The sequence below is a fragment of the Ursus americanus genome, chromosome 14 (assembly GCF_024610735.1).
Source record: "Ursus americanus isolate L20-20 chromosome 14, mUrsAme1.1.p, whole genome shotgun sequence".
NCBI classification, from domain to species: Eukaryota; Metazoa; Chordata; class Mammalia; order Carnivora; family Ursidae; genus Ursus; species Ursus americanus.
In genome coordinates, this window is record NC_142140.1 from 55,092,043 (window position 1) to 55,117,293 (window position 25,251).

At 39.3% G+C, this 25,251-nt stretch overlaps 1 protein-coding gene across 1 annotated transcript in view; it reads right to left on the minus strand.

The window, feature by feature from the left end:
• Positions 1 to 25,251, minus strand: part of LOC123777621 (putative adhesion G protein-coupled receptor E4P) — a 48,996-nt gene that overhangs the window by 16,538 nt on the left and 7,207 nt on the right. Inside the window, exons 3-7 of the mRNA XM_087867741.1 lie at positions 19,639 to 19,740; positions 18,257 to 18,450; positions 8,609 to 8,706; positions 6,884 to 7,077; positions 1,470 to 1,628 (exon numbers count right to left, since the gene is read on the minus strand). Of these exons, the coding sequence (XP_087723867.1) occupies positions 1,470 to 1,628; positions 6,884 to 7,077; positions 8,609 to 8,706; positions 18,257 to 18,450; positions 19,639 to 19,740 (747 nt within the window). The remainder of the gene's footprint in view (positions 1 to 1,469; positions 1,629 to 6,883; positions 7,078 to 8,608; positions 8,707 to 18,256; positions 18,451 to 19,638; positions 19,741 to 25,251) is intronic.

A 25,251-nucleotide genomic window follows, 5' to 3' on the forward strand; every position in this document is an offset into this window, starting at 1 on the left:
TAGTTTAAGCCACCCAGTCTATGGAACACTGTCATCGCACCCCTGGCAAAGTAATGGAGGCATGAAGAGCATTTTCTACACAGGGCTGTTGGAAAACTGAAACCGCCAGACCGGCGTGGTCCCATAGAAATATCACAGGAGCATCATTCACAATAGCCAAGACATGGAAGCAACCTAGATATCCATCGATGGATGGATGAGGAAGACACTGAGGTGTATATACACAATGGAATGTTACTCAGCCTTAAAAAAGAAGGAAATCCTGCCATTTGTGACAACGTGGATGAACCCTGAGAACTTCAGGCTGAGGGAAACAAGCCAGACACAGGAAGACCAATACTGCATGATCTCACATATATGCAGAATCTAAAAGAGTCAAAGTCACAGAAGCAGAGAATAGAATGTTGGTTGCCAGGGGCTGGGAGGTGATGAAAATGAGGCGATGTGGCCAAGGGTCACCAAGCTTCAGTTATGCAAGCTGAGTGAGTTCTGGGGATCTAATGTGCAGTGTGGTGGCAACAGTTAACAATGCTGTATTGGATACTTGAAATTTGCTAAGAGAGTAGATCTCAAACTTTCTCATCACATGTACACATGACACGACACCCATGCAGAGGTGATGGGTAAGGTCTGTAGCTTGACTGCGAAGATCTTGTCACAATGCATACACATTCACGAAAATACCGAGTTGTTCACCTTAAATATACAATTTTTACATGTCAAGGATATCTCAAAAAAGTGTTTTTTTCAAAAAAAGATACATCCTATGAGGGAATTTTACATATTCTAGTAGCCCCATTAAAAATGTAAAAAGAAATGTGAGAACAATTTACTAGTTTATTTTCTTCAACTTAATAGCTTCCAAGTATTATCAGTTCAATGTATGATCAATGTAAAGGTAAGGAGTTATTCAGGAGGTGTTTGACATTCTTTCCCTCTGTGTTGAGGGAGCACAGAGCCATTCCTGCTGTCACTTGCCCATATCAGAGAGAGAAGTTTGTAACCTACAATACAATTCACTTATTTTGAGGTCCATTACTTACTATGTTCCCATTCGCAGAGGCAGTGGGTACCTTCCACACACTTAGAATCTGCCTGACAGTCCTAGATGCGACAAATATTTGTCTAGGGTATGAATCCCCTTGTAAAATGCAGATCCCTGACCTCCACTCCAGGTTTTTCAGAATCTAAATCTCTTGAGGATGGAGCCAAGAATCTGCATTATAAATAAGCACCCTGCCCCCGTGGTCCTGTGGAACAGAAAACTGTGAGAAGCACTAAATGGCTTGCACTCCCAGGTCAACATTCTAGTGATTTCCACTGAAAATGTCAACAGCCTTTCATGAATAGAGGGCTTGCTCTAAAACCTCTCTCCATTCAATGTCAGAATGCAATCAATCCTCTTTTTAATGGAACTCGATAATGTTCCATTCAATGGAGGTAAGTTTACTTACAGAAGTAGAGGTTACCTTTAGTTTGGTGGATGCCATGAGGATGGCAAAGCTGGAGAGGTGGTTGCAGCTGCAAAGGGTTTGATTTTCATCTGAGGAAATGACTTGACAGCCTTCATTAGACCAAGACGACCCTTGCCAGTAGACACAGACGGACTGCTCATTTTCTCTCTTCATCTGGAGAATAACCACATTGTCTTAGTCCAGTCATAGAACAACTAACATTTATTGATTGTTGCTCATATTCCAAAATACACTAGGCATTTTGCATCTATTACCTCATTTACCCCTTCCAAAACCCTTGTGAGGTAGATATTCCTATACTCCTTTTACTCAGGAGGAAACTGACAATTGGACCCTGGTGATAATCAAGGAGATGGGATTCCAGTCCTGGAGTTCTGACTTCAGAGCCATAAATATTAACCATCCTACTTGACTGTTTCTCTCATTTGTAAGGTAAATGAGAAGAGGAAGGATAAAGGAGATCATTTTTGATGTCAAGGCAATGTGATTTCTGGGAGAAGAGAATATATCTGTTGAATTTTGAACTAGTACTTCTTTTCTCCCTTGCAATTGTCCTCATCACAGACACCGATAGCACTGACGGATATCTCCATATGCAGGCACCAAGCTGTAGACTCAGCACGGAATAACTCGATTGACATCCACATAGGCTTATGGTGTAGGTTCTGTTACTGTCCCAGATGCATGTGTTGGGGGATAGAGACAGAGAACCTAAGTAATGCTCACACCCCAAAATACAGTACATGCACAAAAGTGTTGTTTCACTGTTCTCTGATTTGAAGCATAGAAGGACTTGCCCACTGAAGCTGCTACAAGTGAACAGCTTAACTATAATGGGCCCCAGTGGGAGGCAGGTATAAACGGGGCCAGAATGCTTTCACACAGTCACTCAGTCATGCCCAAAGTCTGATTATATGATGGAGACAAAAGTTTTTTCTTTCCTTAATCCAGGTCTAAGGGTGTTTGTAAGAAAAAAAATATATATCCTGTGTTCAGCCAATAGCGGGAAAAGGGGAAATGGTGTCTAAATATTGCTTAGCAATATCACTGATGGGAAAAAAAAGGAAGTAAAAAATACTCTGAGTGTTCACCACCTCTTGTGTCCTGAAATTCCCATGCAATTGCATTTAAAAAAAATTAACAATGGTTGAGCCTAGAAAGTAATGGTATCTAATGCTTGGGAATGCTTACTATGTGTCGGACTTTTTAATAAAGCTTTTATTATGGTCAAAATTGCATAATATAAAATTTCCCATCCTAACCATTTTTGAGTGGACAGCACTGTAGGGTTAAGTATATCCACATTGTTGTGCAACCCAACTCCAGAACTTTTTAAAACAGTTGTCAGAGAGAAAGAGAGAGAGAGAGAGAGAGCACACAAGCAGAGGGAGAAGCAGCCTCCCCACTGAGCAAGGAGCCTGATGTGGGACTCGATTCCAGAACCCTGAAATCATGACTTGAGCTGAAGGCAGACGCTTAACCAACTGAGCCACCCAGGTGACACATCCAGAGCTTTTTCATTTCGTAAAACTGAAACACTGCCCATTAAAAAACAACTCCTTATTTCTCTCCCCACAGCTCCTGGCAAACACGCTTCGACTTTCTGTTTCTATGAACCTGACTACTCTGGGGACCTCATACAAAATGGAAGATTACAGTGTTTGTCTTTCTGTGTCTGGCATATTTCACTTAGCATAATGTCCTCGAGGTTCATCCATGTTGTAGCATATATCAAAATTGTATTTCTTTATTTTTCAAGTTTTTATTTAAATTCTAGTTATTTAACATATATGGTAAAATTGGTCTCAGATATAGAATTGAGTCATTCATCACTTACATATAACACCCAGTGCTTATTTCTTTTTAAAGCTAAATACTATTTGATATTATTTCATATTGTTATACTAGGTTCAAGGTTTTGAGGAACGACCATACTGCTTTCTACAGTGGCTGCATCATCTTATGTTCCTACCAACAGTGCACAGTGATTCCAATTTCTCTCCATCCTCACCCTATTTTGTTTTGTTTTTATAGTAGCCATACTAATGGATGTGAGGTGATATGTCATTGTGGTTTTGACTTACATTTACCTAATGGTTAGTGATTTTCAGCATCATTACATGTGCTTCTTCACCATCTGTATATCATCTTTTGAGAAACGTATATTCAGACCCTTTCTCTCTCTCTCTCTTCCTTAATTATTATGATACGTTAGTCACCATACAGTACATCATATTTTGTAGCTGTTGTTGAATTGTAGACATTCTTTATGTAGTCTAGGTACTAATCCCGTAGGGTACTTTCTCCCATTCCATGGGTTACCTTTTCACTCCATTGACTATGTCCTTCGATGCACAGAAGTTTTTAGTTTGATGTTATCCGTTTGTTTATTTCTACTTCTGTTGCCTGTTCTTTTGGTATCATAACTGAGAAACTCTTGCCATGTCAATTTAATGAAGCTTTTCCACTATGTTTTCTTCTAGGAATTTTATAGTTTTAGGTCTTACATTTCTGTCTTTGATTCATCTTGTTCATGTTGTGTATGGTGTAAGGGTCCACTTTGCTCTTTGGCATGCAGATATCCAATTTTCCCAGCACCATTTGCTGATGTCAGGCACTATTTCAAGGGCTTTACACACATGGACTTATTTATCCCACACACCAACAAGGCACGTTGCTATTACCAGTAGCAGAACCTCAGCATCTGGGCTGAGCTCAGCTCAGAAGGCTGGGTAATTTGCCTAACTAGTGAGTGGGAAGGGAGCTGGGACTTGAACCCAGAGTATTCATCTCCAACTCTCCCTGTAGTGATTTAAAATATGCCCATCAATTCTTTGGCACGCCCTTCAAAATGTCAAGTCTAAATCCACTTCCTTTGGTGCAGTCTCGCTTGGAGCACTCATGGAAGCCAGCTGCCATTCCATGAGAACACTGAAGCAGCTCTCGGAGAGCCCCAGTGGCAAGAACAGAAGCCTCTTGCCAACAGCTACATGGGGGAACCACCTTGAAAACAAACCCTTTAGCCTCAGTGAAGCCTGCTGGTGACAAGCCCCAGCCAACCTCTTGACACCAAATATTGAGAAACCTTGAGCCAGAGCCACCCAACTAAGCCACTCCCAGATTCCTGACCCACAAAAACAGAGTGAGATAATAAATTCATATTGCTTTAAGTTTCCAAGTTCTGGGGTAATTATTTACACAGAAAACAACCCATTTGAAGAAGACAGAATCATTTCTAATTTTGGCAAAGTTCTAAAATCCAGAAAACGTTTCCATTGGAATGTGCTTGGTATGATGCCTTGTTACAGCAATTAAGAAGCACTTCAAAAACACATAAGGACTATCACTCATCTCACATGGTGGTCCCGGAATGGTGCCTTCTTAAACTGTGACCAGTTTTATTTGGACCAGTTTGATAAGTCAGGCCTGTCCAGAGCCTTGGGGGCCATTTGAGGGGCTGATTCTGAAGTTATCTCCTCAATACAGCTCAGGGGTACCTCAGTTTCTCAGGAAATTATATCACACCCTTGGTTTATTTTGGACTTTCCAACACCATGTCTCCCAGATGAGATAGAACTGATTTAATTTTTAAAACAAAGCTGGGGCCATCACGTTGCCTGATTTCAAGCTATACTACAAAGCTGTGATCACAAAGTCAGCATGGTACTGGCACAAAAACAGACACATAGACCAATGGAACAGAATAGAGAACCCAGAAATGGACCTTCGGCTCTATGGGCAACTAATCTTTGACAAAGCAGGAAAAAACATCCAGTGGAAAAAAGACAGTCTCTTCAATAAACGGTGCTGGGAAAATTGGACAGCTACATGCAAAAGAATGACACTTGACCACTCTCTCACACCATACACAAAGATAAACTCCAAATGGATGAAAGATCTCGATGTGAGACAGGAATCCATCAAAATCATAGAGGAGAACATAGGCTGTAACCTCTTTGACATCGGCCAAAGCAACTTCTTTCATGACACATCTCCAAAGGCAAGAGAAACAAAAGAAAAAATGAACTTGTGGGACTTCATCAAGATAAAAAGCTTCTGCACAGCCAAGGAAATAGTAAAAATAAAACTAAGAGGCAGCTCATGGAATGGGAGAAGATATTTACAAATGACACTACAGATAAAAGACTGGTATCCAAGATCTACAAAGAACTTCTCAAACTCAATACATGAGAAACAAATCATCAAATCAATAAATGGGCAGAAGATATGAACAGACACTTTTCCAATGAAGACATACAAATGGCAGACAGACACATGAAAAAATGTTCAAAATCGTTAGGCATCAGGGAAATTCAAATCGAAACCACATTGAGATGCCACCTTACTAGAATGGCAAAAATTGACAAGGCAGGAAACAACAAACGTTGGAGAGGATGTGGAGAAAGGGGATCCCTCTTACACTGTTGGTGGGAATGCAAGTTGGTACAGCCACTCTGGAAAACAGTGGGGAGGTCCCTTAAAAAGTTAAAAATTGAGCTACCCTTTGATCCAGCAATTGCACTACTGGGTATTTACCCCAAAGATACAGATGTAGTGAAGAGAAGGGCCATATGCACCCCAATGTTCATAGCAGCATTGTCCACAATAGCCAAATTGTGGAAGGAACCGAGATGCCCTTCAACAGATGACTGGATTAAGAAGATGTGGTCCATATATACAATGGAATATTACTCAGCCATCAGAAAGAACGATTACCCAACATTTGCAGCAACATGGACAGGACTGGAGGAGATTATGCTAAGTGAAATAAGTCAAGCAGAGAAAGACAATTATCATATGGTTTCACTCATTTATGGAACATAAGAAATAGCAGGGAGATTGGTAGGAGAAGGAAGGGAAGAATGAAGGGGGGGTAAACAGAAGGGGGAATGAACCATGAGAGATATGGACTCTGGGAAACAAACTGAGGGCTTCAGAGGAGCGGGGGGGGGGGGGGGCGGGATTGGGATAGGCCGGTGATGGGTATTAGGGAGGGCATATATTGCATGGAGCACTGGGTGTTATACGCAAATAATGAATCATGGAACACTATATCAAAAACTAAGGATGTACTGTATGGTGACTAACATAACATAATAAAAAATTATTAGTAAAAAAATAAAATTATGTTCAGTTAGCCAGCATATAGTACATCCTAAGTTTTTGTTGTAGAATCGATTTCATTTTTACAGACTTCCAACCTGTGAATTCATCAGCAGGGAAATGAGCAATGGGTGTTATATGCAAACAATGACTCATGCAACACTACATCAAAAATTATGACATACTCTATGGTGACTAACATAACATAATAAAAAAATAGATGGATAAGGAAGAAAAAAAAGAAACATTCCCATTTAATTACAAAATCCCTGCAAATATAATAGAGTCACTTGGTTCTCACACACCTTTTCATGCTGAAACGTGAAATTAATGGACATGGACAGCGAGGTGTTCTTTCTGGATCCCATTGTACCACTCACCACCTTGGAGTTCAGGTAGAAATTATGCAACTTTTCCTTTGTCGTTAGGTTTTCCTCAGACACAAAGCTCTTGTCGATGATGGGACCAATAGAAGCATAAGATATAAATGCGACAATACCTGGGATAAAGAAGAAAACCCCACCTAGTTTCAGTGATGCCCATTTGGGGGCAACATAAATGATTTAGGGAATCACCTATATTAACTTTCATTTGTGAATAGGATGCCAGACCATTGGAAAAAATTATTTTAGTTCCCATTAGCTGAGCCTTTACTGTGGGACAATGTGCTAAGTCATCCATATAAGTCATAATCATTTAATTTTTAATGCATTTTTAAATTTAAATAACAATTTCATCATTACTACCACTCTTGCTAGGGAAAATTTTTCTTTGGCACTTTATAGTTAAGGAAAAGTTTAGAGATATTAAATAACTAACTTTAGTTTTGAGCTAGGAAAAGGTGAAGTCATTATTATATTCCCCCAAAATTTCAATGCAAATCAATGAATAGATGGAAGGAATGAAGGCAGAGGGGAAAGAGGCAGGCAGTTTAGTAGATGGGTGAGTGGGTGAGTATATGGATGGAAGAATGGATGGATGGACAGAGGGAGGAAAGGAAGGATAAATGGAAGCGTGGATGGATAGATGGATGGATGAAAGATGGATGGATGGAAGGGTGGAGGATTGCATGGATGCATGGGTGGATAGATGGAGGGAGAAAAGAAGGATGGAAGAATGGATGGATAGATGGAAGGGTGGATGAATGGGTGGATGGATGGATGAAAGGAAAGATGAAAGATTGGGTGGATGCATGGATGGATGGGTGGAGGATTGAGTGGATTTAGAGAAGGAAGGAAGGGAGTAAAGGAAAGGGAAGAGAAAGAAAGAGGGATGGAAGGAGAAAAGGTGGAAGAAAGAAGGAAAGAGAGAAGGGGAGAAGAAGGGAAGAGATGAAGGAGAGACCAAGGAAGTGAAAGAGGGAGAAAAAGACTATTAGCAGGCAAGTTTGTGAGAGGGAAAGGTCATATGAAAAATAGTAAAGGAAATATCTTAAAGGTGATTAAATATAGACTTTGCACAGTTTTTAAGATGAGCTAGACAAATATGAAATCACTATGTTGTACACTTAAAACTAATGTTATATGTCAATTATACCTCAAGTAAAATTTTTTAAAAATTTAAAACTTGAAGCAAAAAATAAATGAATAAAAACCCACAAATATTCAGAAATTTAAAAAAAGAGAGAGAGCTAAAAGGCTGATTGATTTCCTCTAGGAAATAGGGAGACATTCACCGTTCACATACAGGGGAAAGACATCTGTTTAAGGAGACCAGCCTGGAGAACTTCAGAGGGTGGAAGTGATTCAAGCAAGGAATAGACTTGGGAAGTCATTAAGAAATCTCAACTCTAATCCTGCTCCAACACATCCAAAGTAACCAGAATAGGATTCTTTTCTTTTCCTTTTTCTTTTTTTCTGGCTGTAAGAGCCCAAGGTGAATTTCCCAGACTCTGGCTTTATAAATGTCATCCACAGAACTTAAGTAACAATAAAGGGCTTCTAGGAACTGTTTTACAGGAGCAACATGGAATTCCATTCAGAAAATTCTTGGACTGGTAGTCTAAGTTCTAGGGCCACCATATAGAGTACCTCCCGAGCTTTCCTTCTCGACGGTGGTGCAGTGAATATCCACGGTCTGTTTTTCTGCCTTCAACCTGAATGTCTTCTTCAGCCTGCAGTTCTTAACCCTTCGTGTTTCAATGGCGAAAAAACAGAGAATTTTTGGTCAACAGCAACATCCACTTGCCTGCCTGCTCCAATGTGATAATCCTCTGCACTGGATACCAAAAAGAAAAGACTGCACACTCACAGGATTCCTGATTAGTGTGGAAAAGAAATGGCCAAACTCTGTGGGCATTTAGCCAAATTCAAAAAGTGAACTAAGAATTAACCAGGGACCTTTACTCTTTTCCTTATCATTATTGGGATAAAATACACATATCATGAAACTTAACCATTTTTTAATAATAATTTTTTATTATGTTATGTTAGTCACCATACAGTACATCCCTAGTTTTTGATATAAAGTTCCATGATTCATTACTTGCCTATAACACCCTCATCCAACCCTGGCTGCCACCATCTGCTTCTTGTGTCCATGGATGGGATTCCTCTAGGGACACCCTATGAGTGGGATAATAGAGTATTTGCTCTTTTGTGTCTGGCTTATTTCACTGAGCATAATGTACTCAAGGGTCATCCATGTTGTAGCCGGTGTCAGAATGTCCTTCCTTTAAGGCTGAATAATATTATGTTGTCCGGATACACCACATTTTGTTTATCTAGTCATCTGTGAGTGGTCACTTGGGTTGCTTCCACCTGTTAGCTACTGTGAATAATGCTGCTGTGAACATGGATGTATGAATATCTCTTTGAGTTCCTGCTTTCAATTATTTGGAGTATAGACCCAGAAGTGGAATTGCTGGGTTATATGGTAATTCTATGTTTAATTTTTTGAGGTACCACCAAGAAACTCCACATAGTTGCACCATTTTACATTCCCACTGGCAGTGCATAAGGGCTCCCATTTCTCCACATCCTCACCAATGCTTGTTATTTTCTGGTTTTTGGTAATAGCCCTCCAAGTTGATGTGAGGTATTGCCCTTTTCTCTTCAACCTAGAACGGACTCACAGGTCAGGAGGGAAGGCAGAGGAGACAGAATCATTTCCAAATCAGCAAGAGAGGCAACATATTGAAAATCATTAGGGATTATGCTAAGTGAAATAAGTCAAGCAGAGAAAGACAATTATCACCTGGTTTCACTCATATGTGGAACATAAGGAATAGCACCAAGGACCATAGGGGAAGGGAGGGAAATCTGAATGTAAGAAATCAGAGAGGGAGACAAACCATGAGAGACTCTGGACTCTGGGAAACAAACTGAGGGTTACAGAAGGGGGGGGAGTAGGGGATGGGGTAACTGGGTGATGGGTGTTGTGATGAGCACTGGATGTTATACGCAATCATTAAACACTACATCAAAATCTAATGATGTACTCTATGTCGGCTAACTGAACATAATAAAAAAAGAGTATGTTTATCATGATGAGCACTGAGTAATGTGTAGATTTGTTGAATCATTATGTTGTACAACTGAAACTGGAATTTAATAAATAAAACAAATTTTTAAATAGAAAAAAAAGAAAGAAAATGGTGTTGTCAAGAACTGTGGTGTTTGGGATTCGGATTGGAGCCACCGCCTATGTATGACATGCTATGGGTGACCTTGGGCCAATGGCTTAATTGTTCCTAGCTTCCATTTCCTCATCTACGAGATTGGGATAATAATAGTGACAGCCTCAAGGAGTTATCAAGTGATTAAAGGAAATAATTAATGTGCACACTCTTTGGCCACCTATCATGAGCCAAGCCATAGTAGTGAATGAGACAGATGGGGTCCCTTAGCTTCATGGATTGCAGAAAATATGCACTCTGGTTTAGCTCCTTTGGGTTTTAATGAGCATACACGCCATGAAGTGGAAAGAGTGCATTCAATGTCTCCTTTATGTACACCTTGATTAATGTCAGGTTAAGCCCTGATAGAATGTCCACACCCAGCTGTAGGTAACAGAAGTTCCCCTATGCCCTCTGCCGTCTGAGCCTGGAACCGGCAGGAACCACAAAGGACTCAAAATAATATACCTGCGCGGAATGGAAATACCAGCATCTGCAGATATTTGTATCAAAAATAAAGACATGCTGGCAACATTAGTATCTTTCAAATAGGAATATCATATTTTTAAATAATATTTTTTATTATATTATGTTAGTCACCATACAGTACATCCCAAGTTTTTGATGTAAAGTTCCATGATTCATTGCTTGCGTATAACACCCAGTGCACCATACAATATGTGCCCTCCTTAATACCCATCACCAGCCTATCCCATTCCCCCATCCCCTCCCCTCTGAAGCCCTCAGTTTGTTTCCCAGAGTCCATAGTCTCTCGTGGTTCATTCCCCCTTCTGTTTACCCCCCTTCTTCTTCCCTTTCTTCTCCTACCGATCTTCCTACTTCTTATGTTCCATAAATGAGTGAATATCATATTTTACACACACAAAAGATCATAAAATGTTATCATTACAAATTTATTTTTTATATTTTATTTTTTGTTACTGATTTTATTTTATTTTTTTTATGAAGTTCAGTCCGCTAACATATAGTACATTGTTAGTTTTTGATGTAATGTTTAATGATTCATCACTGTGTATAACACCCAGTGCTCATCACCACACATGCCCTCCTTAATACCCATCACCCAGTTACCCCATTCCCCCACCCTCTCCCTTCTGTACACCTCAGTTTGACTCTGATGAGTCCAGAGTCTCTCATGGTTTGTCTCCCTCTCTGATTTCTTACCATTCAGATTTCCCTCCCTTCCCCTACGGTCCTTGGTGCTATTACTTTTATTCCACATATGAGTGAAACCATATGATAATTGCCTTATCTGCTTGACTTATTTTAGCCCAATACCCTCCCGTTCCATCCATGTGATGCAAATGGTAGGTATTCATCCTTTCTTATGGCTGAGTAATATTCCATTGTATATATGAACCACATATTCTTTATCTATTCATCTGTTGAAGGGCATCTTAGCTCCTTCCACAGTTTGGCTGTTGTGGACATTGCTGCTATGAACATTGGGGTGCACTTGTCCCTTTTTTTCACTACATCTGTATCTTTGGGGTAAATACCCAGTAGTGCAATTTCTGAGTCCGTAGGGTAGCTCTATTTTTAATGTCTTGGGGAACCTCCATATTGTTTTCCAGAGTGGCTGTACCAGCTTGCATTTCCACCAACAGTGTAAGAGGGTTTCCCTTTCTCCACATCCTTGACAACATTTGTTGTTCCCTCTCTTGTTAATTTTAGCCATTCTGACTGGTGTGAGGTGGTATCTCATTGTGGTTTTGATTTGTATCTTCTTCCATTCTGTTGGTTGTCTTTTGGTTTTGTCGACTGTTTCCTTTGCTGTGCAGAAGCCTTTTATCTTGATGAATCCCAATAGTTCATTTTTTGTCTTTGTTTCCCTTGCTTTTGGAGACATGTCTAGCCAGAAATTTCTGCAGCTCAGGTCAGATGTTGCCTCCTGTGTTCTCCCCTAGGATTTTGATGGATTCCTGTCTCACATTAAGGTCTTTCATCCATTTTGAGTCAATTTTTGTATATGGTGTAAGAGAATGATCCAGTTTCATTCTTCTGCATGTGGTGTCCAATTTTCCCCACACCATTTGTTGAAGATACTGTCCTTTTTCTATTGGATATTCTTTCCTGCTTTGTCGAAGATTAGTTGACCATAGAGTTGAGCACTTTAACAATATTTGTTCCTCCAATCCATAAGCATGGAATGTTTTTCCATTTCTTTGCCTTCCTAAATTTCTTTCATGAGTGTTCTATAGTTTTCAGAGTACAGATCCTTTGCCTCTTTTGTTACATTTATTCCTAGGTATCCTATGGTTTTTGGTGTAATTGTACATGGGATCAATTCCTTAATTTGCTTTCTTCTGTCTCATTGTTAGTGTATAGATATGCAACTGAGTTCTCTGCATTGATTTTATATTCTTCCATGTTGCTGAATTCCTGTATGAGCTCTAGCAATTTTGGGCTGGAGTCTTTTGGGTTTTCCACATAGGGAATCAGGTCATCTGCAAAGAGTGAGAGTCTGACTTCTTCTTTGCCAATTTGGATGCATTTTATTTCTTTTTGTTGTGTGATTGCTGATGCGAGGACTTCTAGTATTATGTTGAATAACAGTGGTGAGAGTGGGCATCCCTGTCATGTTCCTGACCTTAGGGGAAAAGCTTTGTTTTTCCTATTGAGAATGATATTCACTATGGGCTTTTCATAGATGGCTTTTATGATATTGAGGTATGTTCCCACTATCCCTACACTGTGAAATGTTTCAATCAAGAAAGGATGCTATATTTTGTCAAATGCTTTTTCTGCATCTATTGAGAGGGTCATATGGTTCTTGTCCTTTATTTTATTAATGTGATGTATCACGTTGGTTGAAACACCCTTGCATCCTAGGAATAAATACCACTTGGTTGTGGTGAATAATCCTTTTAATGTACCTTTGGTTCCTATTGGCTAGTATTTTGGTGAGAATTTTGGCAACGATGTTTATCAGAGATATTGGTCTGTAATTCTCCTTTTTGATGGGGTCTTTGTCTGGTTTTGGGATCAAGGTAATGCTGGCCTCATAGAACGAGTTTGGAAGTTTTCCATCCATTTCTATTTTTTGAAACAGCTTCAGAAGAATAGGTGTTCTTCTTTAAATGATTGGTAGAATTCCACTGGGAAGCCATCTAGTCCTGGACTCTTGTTTGTTGGGAGATTCTTGATTACTGTTTCATTTCCTTGCTGGTTATGGGTCTGTTCAGGTTTTCTATTTCTCCCTGTTTCAGTTTTGGTTGTTTATATGTCTCTAGGAATACATCCATTTTTTCCAGATTGCCTAATTTGTTGGCATATAGTTGCTCACACTATGTTCTTATAATTGTTTGTATTTTTTTGGTATTGGTTGTGATCTCTCCTCTTTTATTCATGATTTTATTTATTTGGGTCCTTTCTTTTTTCTTTTTGATAAGTCTGCCACGGGTTTATCTATCTTTTTTTTTAATAATAATTTTTTATTATGTTATGTTAGTCACCATACAGTATATCCTTAGTTTTTGGTGTAGTGTTCCATGATTTGTTATTTGTGTATAACACCCAGTGCACCATGCAATATGTGCCCTCCTTAATACCCATCACTGGCTTCAGAGGGGAGGGAGGTGGGAGACAGGAGTTTATCTATCTTATTAATTCTTTCAACGAACTATCTCCTGGTTTTACTGTTCTGTTCTACTGTTCTTTGGTTTCTATTTCATTGATTTCTACTCTAATCTTTATTATTTCTCTTCTCCTGATGGGTTTAGGCTTTATTTGCTGTTCTTTCTCCAGGTCCTTTAGGTGTAAGGTTAGGTTGTATATTTGAGACCTTTCTTGTTTCTTGAGAAAGACTTGTATTGCTATATACTTCCCTCTTAGTACTGCCTTTACTGCATCCCAAAGGTTTTGAACAGTTGTATTTTCATTTTCATTTATTTCCATTAATTTTAAAAATTCTTCTCTAATTTCCTGGTTGACTCATTCATTCTTTAGCAGGATGCTCTTTAGCCTCCAACTCTTTGAGTTCTTTCCAAATTTCCTCTTGTGATTGAGTTCCAGTTTCAAAGCACTATGATCTGAAAATATGCAGGGACTAATCTCAATCTTTTTGTACTGGTTGAGACCTGGTTTGTGGCCCAGTATGTGATCTATTCTGGAGAATGTTCCATGCGCACTTGTGAAGAATGTATATTCTGTTGCTTTAGGATGGAATGCTCTGAATATACCTGTGAAGTGCATCTGTCCAGTGTATCATTCAAAGCCCTTGTTTCCTTGTTGATCTTCTGTTTAGATGATCTGTCCGATGCAGTGAGTGGGGTGTTAAAGTCCCCTACTATTGTATTATTATCAGTGTGTTTATTTAATTTCATTATTAATTGGTTTATATAATTGGCTACTCCCATGTTAGGGGCATAAATATTTACAATTGTTAGATCTTCTTGGATAGACCCTTTAATTATAATATAGTGTCCTTCCTCATCTCTCATCACGTCTTCGGTTTAAAATCTAATCTGTCTGATATAAGGATTGACATCCCAGTTTTCTTTTGATATCCATTAGCATGATACATGGTTTTCCACCCCTCACTTTCAATCTGGAGGTATCTTTGGGTCTAAAATGAGTCTCCTACAGTCAGTATATCAATGGGTCTTGATTTTTTTAATCTAATCTGATACCCTATGTCTTCTGATTAGAGCATTTAGCCCATTTACATTCAGACTAACTATTGAAAGATATGAATTTAGTGACATTGTATTACCTGTACAGTCACTGTTTCTGTATATTGTCTCTGTTCCTTTCTGGTCTATGTTACTTTTGGGATATCTGTTCACTTAAATGATCCATTTCAATATTTCTAGTAGAGCTGGTTTAGAGATCACAAATTCTTTTAGTTTCTGTTTGTCCTGGAAACTTTTTTTTTTTTAATGATTTTTTATTATATTATGTTAGCCACCATACAGTACATCCCCGGTTTCCGATGTAAGGCTCGATGATTCATTAGTTGTGTATAACACCCAGTGCACCATGCAATACGTGCCCTCCTTACTACCCATCACCAGTCTATCCCATTCCCCCACTCCCCTCCCCTCTGAAGTCCTCAGTTTGTTTCTCATAGTCCATAGTCTCTCATGTTTCATTCCCCCTTCTGATTACCCCCCCTTTCTTTATCCCTTTCTTCCCCTACCGATCATCCTAGTTCTTATGTTCCATAGATGAGAGAAATCATATGATAGTTGTCTTTCTCTGCTTGACTTATTTCACTTAGCATTATCTCCTCCAGTGCCGTCCATGTTGCAGCAAATGTTGAGAACTCATTCTTTCTGATAGCTGAGTAATATTCCATTGTATATATGGACCACAACTTCTTAATCCAGTCATCTGTTGGAGGGCATCTTGGCTCCTTCCACGATTTAGCTATTGTGGACATTGCTGCTATGAACATTGGGGTGCATATAGCCCTTCTCTTCACTACGTCTGTATCTTTGGGGTAAATACCCAGTAGTGCAATGGCTGGATTGTAGGGTAGCTCAATTTTTAACTTTTTAAGCGACCTCCACACTGTTTTCCAGAGTGGCTGTACCAACTTGCATTCCCACCAACAGTGTAGGAGGGATCCCCTTTCTCCACATCCTCTCCAACATTGTTGTTTCTTGCCTTGTCTATTTTTGCCATTCTAACTGGTGTAAGGTGGTATCTCAGTGTGGTTTTGATTTGAATTTCCTTGATGGCTAATGATTTTGAACATTTTTTCATGTGTCTGTTAGCCATTTGTATGTCTTCATTGGAAAAGTGTCTGTTCATATCTTCTGCCCATTTTTTGATTTGTTTATTTGTTTCTCGTGTATTGAGTTTGAGAAGTTCTTTGTAGATCTTGGATACCAGTCCTTTATCTGTAGTGTCATTTGCAAATATCTTCTCCCATTCCGTGGGCTGCCTCTTAGTTTTTCTGACTGTTTCCTTGGCTGTGCAGAAACTTTTAATCTTGATGAAGTCCCATAAATTCATTTTATCTTTTGTTTCTCTTGCCTTTGGGGATGTGTCATGAAAAAGGTTGCTTTGGCTGATGTCGTAGAGGTTGTTGCCTATGTTCTCCTCTAGAATTTTGATGGATTCCTGTCTCACATCGAGGTCTTTCATCCATTTGGAGTTTATTTTTGTGTATGGTGTGAGATAGTGGTCAAGTTTCATTCTCTTGCATGTAGCTGTCCAATTTTCCCAGCACCATTTATTGAAGAGACTGTCTTTTTCCCACCGGATGTTTTTGTCCTGGAAACTTTTTATCTCTCCTTTATTTTGAATGACATCCTAGCTGGATAAAGTATTCTTGGCTACATATTATTCTCATTTAGCACACCCAAACTTATTTTTTTAAAAAAGAGGAAGTTAGGATATCTTTACCTCTATATAAATTGGGGTATATGTGCATATATATGTATATGTGTATATAGATATATGTTATATATGTATAATACATAAACATATATAGGGATATATAACTTATAATATGTATTTTATATAATGTATATGTATATATTATATATAATTTATAGACATAAGATTTCTAGATATGGAAACAGAGACTCAATGAGATAAAGATACTAACCCAAGGCCACACTTCCAACAAAGGACAAATTGTTCTTTTAAACCCAGGTCAGTCAACTAGGTCTGGCTCTTAACAGTACAGTGAGTACTTCTCAACCCAGAGAGCACATTAGAATCATTTGGGGAGATTTAAAATTACTGATGCTCAGGCCTCATCTCCAACTGGGACTTCTATCGCTATATTTTTACTGTTCCATATGATTCTAATGAGCATCAAGGCCAGGAACGACTTTACTGAGCAATGTGGAGAGATTAAGATGGCACTCCATGACCCTCACCCTAGTCTCCTAGAATCCAGGCCTTGGTGAAGTCCTTCCCATTAAGTGTGGGCTGGCCTGGCAACTAGCTTCTAAGCAATAGAATATGGCAAAGGTGATGAGCTGCTGTGTTTGTGATTATGTTGCATAAGGTAGTAACACCCATTTTGCTAACAGACACTTTCTTGCTGACTTTGATCAAACATGCTGCTCTACAGAGTGGCAAAGAACCGAGGGTGGCTTCCAACTTCCAGCCAGCAAGAAACCAAAGCCCTCAGTCAAATACCCCAAAAGGAACTGAATCCTGCCAACAACCATGTGAGCTTGGAAACAAATTCTCCCTGTTCAAGCCTACAGATGAGACTCCAGCCCCAGCCAACACTTTGATTGCAGTCTTGGGAGACACCCCCAAGCAGAGTCCTCAGCTAAGCCGTGCCCTGACTCCTGACCCATGGAAACTATGAATTATAGATGTGCTGTTCATGATCACTTGTTGTGCAACAATTACTAATACACTGACCTCGAGAGGATTTTTCTGAATCTCCAGGATTATAGATGTTGTATACTTTCTTCTCCTTGCTGATCTGTATTTCCTTGAATGCTTATAAGAAATAGATATCTCCAATCCAAAATTAAAGCCACACTTTTCTCTGTCATTATAGTACCTAATGAAATTGGTACATTATAGTACCTAATGAAATTGTACCAAACTTTTGACTGTGGGTCCATGTAGAAAAAAAATCAGGGGCACCTGGGTGGCGCAGTCGTTAAGCATCTGCCTTCGGCTCAGGGCATGATCCCGGTGTTCTAGGATCAAGCCCCACATCAGGCTTCTCTGCTAGGAGCCTGCTTCTTCCTCTCCCACCCCCCCCCCAGCTTGTGTTCCCTATCTCGCCGGCTGTCTCTCTCTGTCAAATAAATAAATAAATAAAATCTTAAAAAAAAAATCAAATCCGTGAAATCCAAAATTTTACAAAGCAGTGCACACTGACAGTTTGTGTACTGGCTGAGAGAAGAATGTGCACTCAGACCTGGGTGGAGAGTCTGATTCTTGACTCTTACACCACGCATGAAGCCAGGAACTCATGCACTTTTTCTGGGCATCAGCCTCCTTATCATAAAATAGAGGTAATTACATCTGCACATCAGCACTAGTAGGAGCATTTTGTGAGATGATATTGCAAACTCGCTACAACAGACGCAACACACAAGGGAGCTGTGCTTACCAGTGTTGTGATTTCTTACCCATAAAAGGCCCTTCCACCTTCTGTGTTATTTTCCTATTTCTGGATGCAGCTACAAGGACAGCCTTCTCCACAGTCTGCAGGTAGATTGTCACTAGCCCTGCTTTCTCTTTGTGCTTTCCAGTGGGTAATTGGGAAGTGAGGTTTGTGAGAAAACGGTAAGAGTCTCCAATTTCCTGTTAGAAACAAAGCTTGTTAGGTGAATGGTAGGCTTTGCAAGGTCAAAGTCCTTTAATCAAACAAATTTGGGCTTGTGTTTTGGCCAAATAAATTTATCAATAGCCCTGAGTCTTTGACCCAGCACTGTAAAAGCAAAAGCATGCTGGTTTAATACTTATTCCATAATAAAACTGTTTTCCTTCATGTAGACTTTTGTGGTGCATTTTTATTTTTATTTTGCCATGTGATAACTTCAAAATTAAATTTGACAAGAATCACAAAAAAGGAGGTATTTACTCTCATTGACAGAGGTTTGAGGGAACTTAAAGCTTTTTTGGGACCATCCCACACCCCTCTATGCACAGACTACAAAGGACCCGTGTGAAATGAGATTCTCCTGAATTGGCAAACTCTGGTTGAGCCCAGTTCTGAGAATCTTCACATGCCTCATATCATAAGAAGGGAAGTCTCAGTAGACTCAGTTCCTTAACATGTCTTTCAATACCTTCCAGTATTATCGTTGTTTTTGGTTTTGATTTAGTTAAGTATCCATCTACATTGGTCAAAGATTCCAATGTTGTAGTTATGTAGATGAGTAAGTAATGACACCTCATATATGGCATGATGGCTCTAGTTAAGAATACCATATAATATGCTGTACATTTGCTAAGAAATTTCAGGTACTCTCACCACACACACACACACACACACAGGTAAATGTGAAGAAACATATGTTAATTAGCTTGACTGTAGTAATCATTTCATTATGTATATGTATATCAAAATATCATGATGTACTCCCTGGATATATAAAATTCTTACTAACAGACATTTTAAAAACCTCATAGAGATGAGATTTTTAGAGCAGTTTTAAGGCAGTGAAACTATTCTGTTTGATAATATAACAGTGGATACACATCATTATACAAAAGTCACAGAATGGACAGCATCAAGAGTGATGCCTAATGTCAGCTATGGCCTTTGGGTGACATTGACAAGGCATTGTAGGTTCACAAAAGTACCATCTGGTGCCAGATAGCAGGGGAAGCCGTGCATGTGTAGGGGTGGGGATATATGGGAACTCTGTTTCTGCTCAGCATTGTTGTTAACTTTAAACTGCTCTAGAAAACAAAGCCTACTAAAAGGGGGCTGGCAATAGAGACAGCATCCACCTGCACCTGGAGCCAAAGGAAAGGAGCTCAGACCTGCAGGGACAGAGCAGTGTTTCCCTCTCCACAGCTGCGGGACAGCTTTGCAAAACGGGCGCAGATCTGTCTGCTGTTGTCCTGAGGACTCTTCAAATTTAACTATGAGAAAAGAAGAAAAGGAGGATTTGTTATTTTTCCTTTTAATCAGCTCAGGCTGGCTGTCTAGTGGTTTTTATAGATGAGCCCCAAACACATACTTAATTTTTTCCCTAAATTTTAAAATTTAAATTCATTTAATTTGCATATATTATTGGTTTCAGAGGTAAAGTTCAGTGATTCATCAGTCTTATATAATACCCAGTGTTCATTACATCACGGGCCCTCCTTAATGCCTGTCACCCAGTTACCCCATATCCCCCACCCCTCTCCCCTCCAGCAGCCCTCAGTTTGTTTCTCATGATTAAGAGTCTCTTATGGTTTGTCTCCCTCTCTGATTTCATCTTCTTTTATTTTTTCCTCTCTTTTCCTATGATCCCCTGTTTTGCCAAACACATACTTTAAAACTGGTCACCAAAACACAGCTTTGGCACCAACTAGCCATGTGACCTTGAAAAAGTCAGTTAAATCTCTCTGGGCCTCAGGGTCCTTAATTAAAAGCAAAGGAGTTCAGAATATATGATCTTTACGTTTTCTTTAGGCACTAAAAGTCTTTGATTAATTATATTGAGGGACCAACTATGCACACTGGCCAATCCAGCCAAGAATATGTCTTGCCAGCCCTTTCTGGCTTGCCAGGTCTCTGTGGACAGGTCTGACGTTATTCTGATGTTCCTCCCTGCATACTTAGGAAATCTCTCCCCACTAGATTTTCAGGATGTCTTCCTCAGTTCTAGGAAGACATATTTTTTTTTTCTTTAACAATTTCATTGAGATATAATTCATCCATAGGACTCATCCATCTAAAGTATATAATTCAGCCGTGGACCCAGGCTGCCCACCCCCATCACCACCACTGCTGCCTCCCCGGACCCAGTACCACTCATGGTTTTAGAAGCCCAAAGGGCAGAGACAAGTGGTGCCCTGACTTGACCACTGAGAGGGTCTCTGGTGATGGTTTTCAGGGGTGCTTACAGAAAGAGACACTGTGTTTTCTGGAGGGTTCAGAGAAGAGCAGATTGTGATTTCTCTGCCCTCGGGCAGAGGTCCGGGTATGGACATTTTCCTTTGCTCTGACCCTCCGAAAAGGCCAAAAAGCCACCAGAGTACAAAAGCCCCAAAACCCGGTTTCCATGGAGCCCCTGATAGAGGGCTGGGCAACTCCAGCCAAGCAGGGTTACCTGAAAAATGGTGCGGCAGGCCCCTCCCCCAGAAGACAAGCTGGAAGAACAAGAGGAAGATGACCCTAGGGTCCCCATAAAACCATAAAAACCCCAACACCAGGAGAAAATAATATATTGAGCTCCAGGTGTTGCCTGACAGCTTGTGTATTTCTCAGATACAACTTTTTTTTCCCTTTTTATTCTTTCTCATGTTCCTTCGGTTTATTTTTTTTACCTTTTCCTCATTTCAACTAGATGTTTAATATAACATATTTCATAGTAGCTTTTTAACTTGTACTTTTTCACACACACACACATACACACACACACACATATATGTATATATATATTAATAGATATAAGCTTCAATGTAGTCATTTTTTCCCTATTCAATAATACCTTTATATGTTTACCAGTTGTGTTTTCCCTGTAACTCTGGCAAGTAGTGTCCTCTAACAAAGAGAACAAAATACACCCAGGAAGTACTGAAACACCCTATCTTGCCCACATTAAGAAATTATAGCCCCCTCCCTTCACCTCCACCTTTTAAAAAATTTTTAATCTTTAATTAAAAAATTTTTTTTTTATTTCATGAATTTTATTCTTGAGTTTCATTTTGGCTTTTTTTTTCCAGTGGTGGCTTCTGACCACTCCAATTTTCCCAGGGTGCATCTTGTCTGGATTGTGGTTGATATTTTGGACTCTGTACATTCCCTCAACCACCCCTCAACAGAATGACTAGGAGGAGGAACTCCCAACAAAGAAAAGAAGAAGAGACAATGGCCTCTCCCACAGACCTAATGGATATGGATATAAGCAAGATATCAGGGATAGACTTCAGGGTAGCAGTTATGAAGTCAATAGCTAGGTTTGAGAAAACCATTAGCGGCAACATAGAATCTCTAAAGGCAGAAATGAGAGCCAATCAAGCTGAACTTAAAAATGTTATGAATGAGATGCAGTCTAAACTGGATACTCTAACAACTAGAGTAAATGAGGCAGAAGAAAGAATCAGTGATCTAGAAGATAAACTGATAGGAAGGAACAGGAGGAGGCCTAGGACAAACATTTTAAAATCCACGAGAGATTAGAGAGATTAACAATGCCATGAAATGTTCCAGTGTCAGAATTATTGGGATCCCTGAGAGGGTGGGGAGAGAGGATTAGAAGGTAATTTCAGCAAATCGTAGCTGAGAACTTCCCTAATCTGGGGAATGAAACAAGCATTCATGTCCAAGAGGCAGAGAGGACCCCTCCCAAGATCAAGGAGAACAGACCAATGCCTGGGCATGTAACAGTAAAACTCACAAATCCTAGAAGCGAGGAAGACATCCTGAGAACAGCGAGGGAGGAGAGATTTCCTACGTATGCAGGGAGGAATGTCAGAATAACATCAGACCTGTCTGCAGAGACCTGGCAAGCCAGAAAGGGCTGGAAAGACATATTCAGGGTACTAAATGAGAAAAACATGCAGCCAAGAATACTCTATCCAGCAAGGCTGTCATTCAGAACAGATGGAGAGATAAAGAGCTTCCATGACTGGCAGAAACTGAAAGAATATGTGATCACCAAGCCAGCCCTGCAAGAAACGCTAAGTGTGGTTCTATAAAAGAAGACCCCAAGAGTAATATAGACCAGAAATTTACAGAGACAATCCATAGAAACAGGGACTGTATAGACAATAGAATGGCAATAAATACATATCTTTCAGTAGTAATCTCAACGTGAACAGCCTAAATGCTCCCATGAAATGGCATAGGGTTGCAGATTGGATACAAAGACAGGACCCATCCATATGCTGTCTATAAGAGACTCATTTTTAACATAAAGACACCTCCAGACTGAAAGTGAGGGGATGCAGAACTATTTACCATGCCAGTGGACCTCAAAAGAAAGCTGGGGTAGCAAATCTTATATCAGACAAATTAGAATTTAAACCAAAGACTGTAATAAGAGAGCCAGAGGGACACTGTATCATTCTTAGAGGGTCTATCCTACAAGAAAATCTAACAATTATAAATATCTATGCCCCTAACATGAGAGCAGCCAACTACATAAGCTGGCTGTTAACCAAAATAAAGAATCAGATCGAAAATAATACATTAATAGTAGAAAATTTTAACACTCCACCCTTAGCATTGAACAGATCATCTAAACAGGAGATCAACAAAGAAACAAGAGCTTTGAATGACACATTGGGCCAGATGGACTTCGAAGATATATACAGAACATTCCACCCTATAACAACAGAATACTCATTCTTCTTGAATGCACACAGAACTTTCTCCAAAATAGATCACATACTGGGTCACAAATCAGGTCTCAGCCAATGCCAAAAGACTGAGATTATTCCCTGCATGTTATCAGACCACAATGCCTTGAAACTGGAACTCAATTACATGAAAAAATTTGGAAGGAATTCAAACACTTGGAAGTTAAAGAGCATCCTGCTAGAGAATGATTGGATCAACCAGGAAATTAAAGAAGAGCTTAAACAATTCATGGAAACTAATGAGAATGAAAGCACTTCAGTCCAAAACCTATGAGATATTGCAGATGTGGTCCTAAGAGGGAAATACACAGCCATCCAAGCTTCTCTCAGAAAATTATGGACTATGGGAAACAAAGTGAGGGTTTCAGGGTGGGGGGTGGGTGAATGGGTTAGCCCAGTGATGGGTATTAAGGAGGGCACATATTGCATGGAACACTGGGTGTTATATGCAAATAATGAATCATGGAACACTACATCAAAAATTAATGATGTACTGTATGGTGACTAACATAACATAATAAAAGAAAAAGAAAAGAAAAGAAAATTAGAAAAATCCCAAATGCACAAGCTAATCTTATACTTAAAGGAGAAGGAGAAAAAATAGCAAATAAAACCTAAACCAGGCAGGAGAAGAGAAATAATAGAGATTAGAGCAGAGATAAATGAAATAGAAACCAGAAAAAGAGTAGAACAGATCAATGAAACTAGGAGCTGGTTCTTTGAAAGAATTAATAAGATTTTTTTTCAAAAACAGCTTTATTGAGATATAGTTCACATTCCATACAATTCACCCATTGAATTGTACAATTCAATGGTTTTTAGTATAATCACAGATATGTGTGATCATAACCACAGTCAATTTTAGAATAATTAATAAGATTGATAAACCTCTGGCCAAACTTATCCAAAAGAAAAGAGAAAGGACCCAAATTAATAAAAATCATGAATGAAAGGGGAGAGATCATGACTAACACCAAGGAAAATAGAAAAAGTTATTAGAAATTATTACCAGCAACTATATGCCAACAAATTAAGCAACCTGGAAGAAATGGATGCTTTCCTGGAAACTTACAAATTACCAACACTGAAACAGGAAGAAATAGATAATCGGAATAGATCAATACCCAGTAACAAAATTGAAGCAGTAATCAAAACCTCCCAAAAAACAAAAGTCTAGGGCCTGATTGCTTCCCAGGGGAATTCTACTAAATTTAAAGAAGAAATAATAACTATTCTCCTGGAGATGTTTCAAAAAATAGAAACAGAAGGAAAACTTCCAAACTTGTTCTATGAGGCCAGCATTCCTCTGATCCCAAAACCAGGCAAAAACCACATCAAAAAGGAGAATCACAGACCAATATCCCTGATGAACATGGATGGCAAAACACTCAACAAGATCCTAGCTAATAGGATCCAACAGAACATTAAAAGGATTATTCACCACACCAACTGGGATTTATTCCTGGGATGCAAGGGTGGTTCAACTTTTGCAAATCAATCAATGTGATAGAGCACATTAACAAAAGAAAAGACAAGAACCATATGATCCCCTCAATTGATGCAGAAAAAAGCATTTGAAAAAATACAACATCCATTCCTGATTAAAACTCTTCAAAGTATAGGGATAGAAGGAACGTTCCTCAGTATCATAAAAACCATCTATGAAAAAGCCCACGTTGAATATCATTCTCAATGGGGAAAAGCTGAAAGCCTTTCCCTTAAGGTCAGGAACACGACAGGGTGCCCACTCTTACTACTATACTTCAACATAGTACTAGAACTCCTAGCCTCAGCAATCACACAACAAAAAGAAATAAAAGGCATTCAAATTGGCAAAGAAGAAGTCAAACTCTCTCTGTTCACAGATCACATGATACTTTATGTGGAAAACCCAAAGACTCCACCCCCAAATTAGTAGAACTCATACAGCAATTCAGTAATGTGGCAGAATATAAAATCAATGCACAGAAAACAATTGGTTTTCTATACACTAACAATATAACTGTAGAAAGAAAAAAATAAGGAATTGATTCCATTCACAAAAGCAACAAAAACTATAAGATACCTAGGAATAAGCCT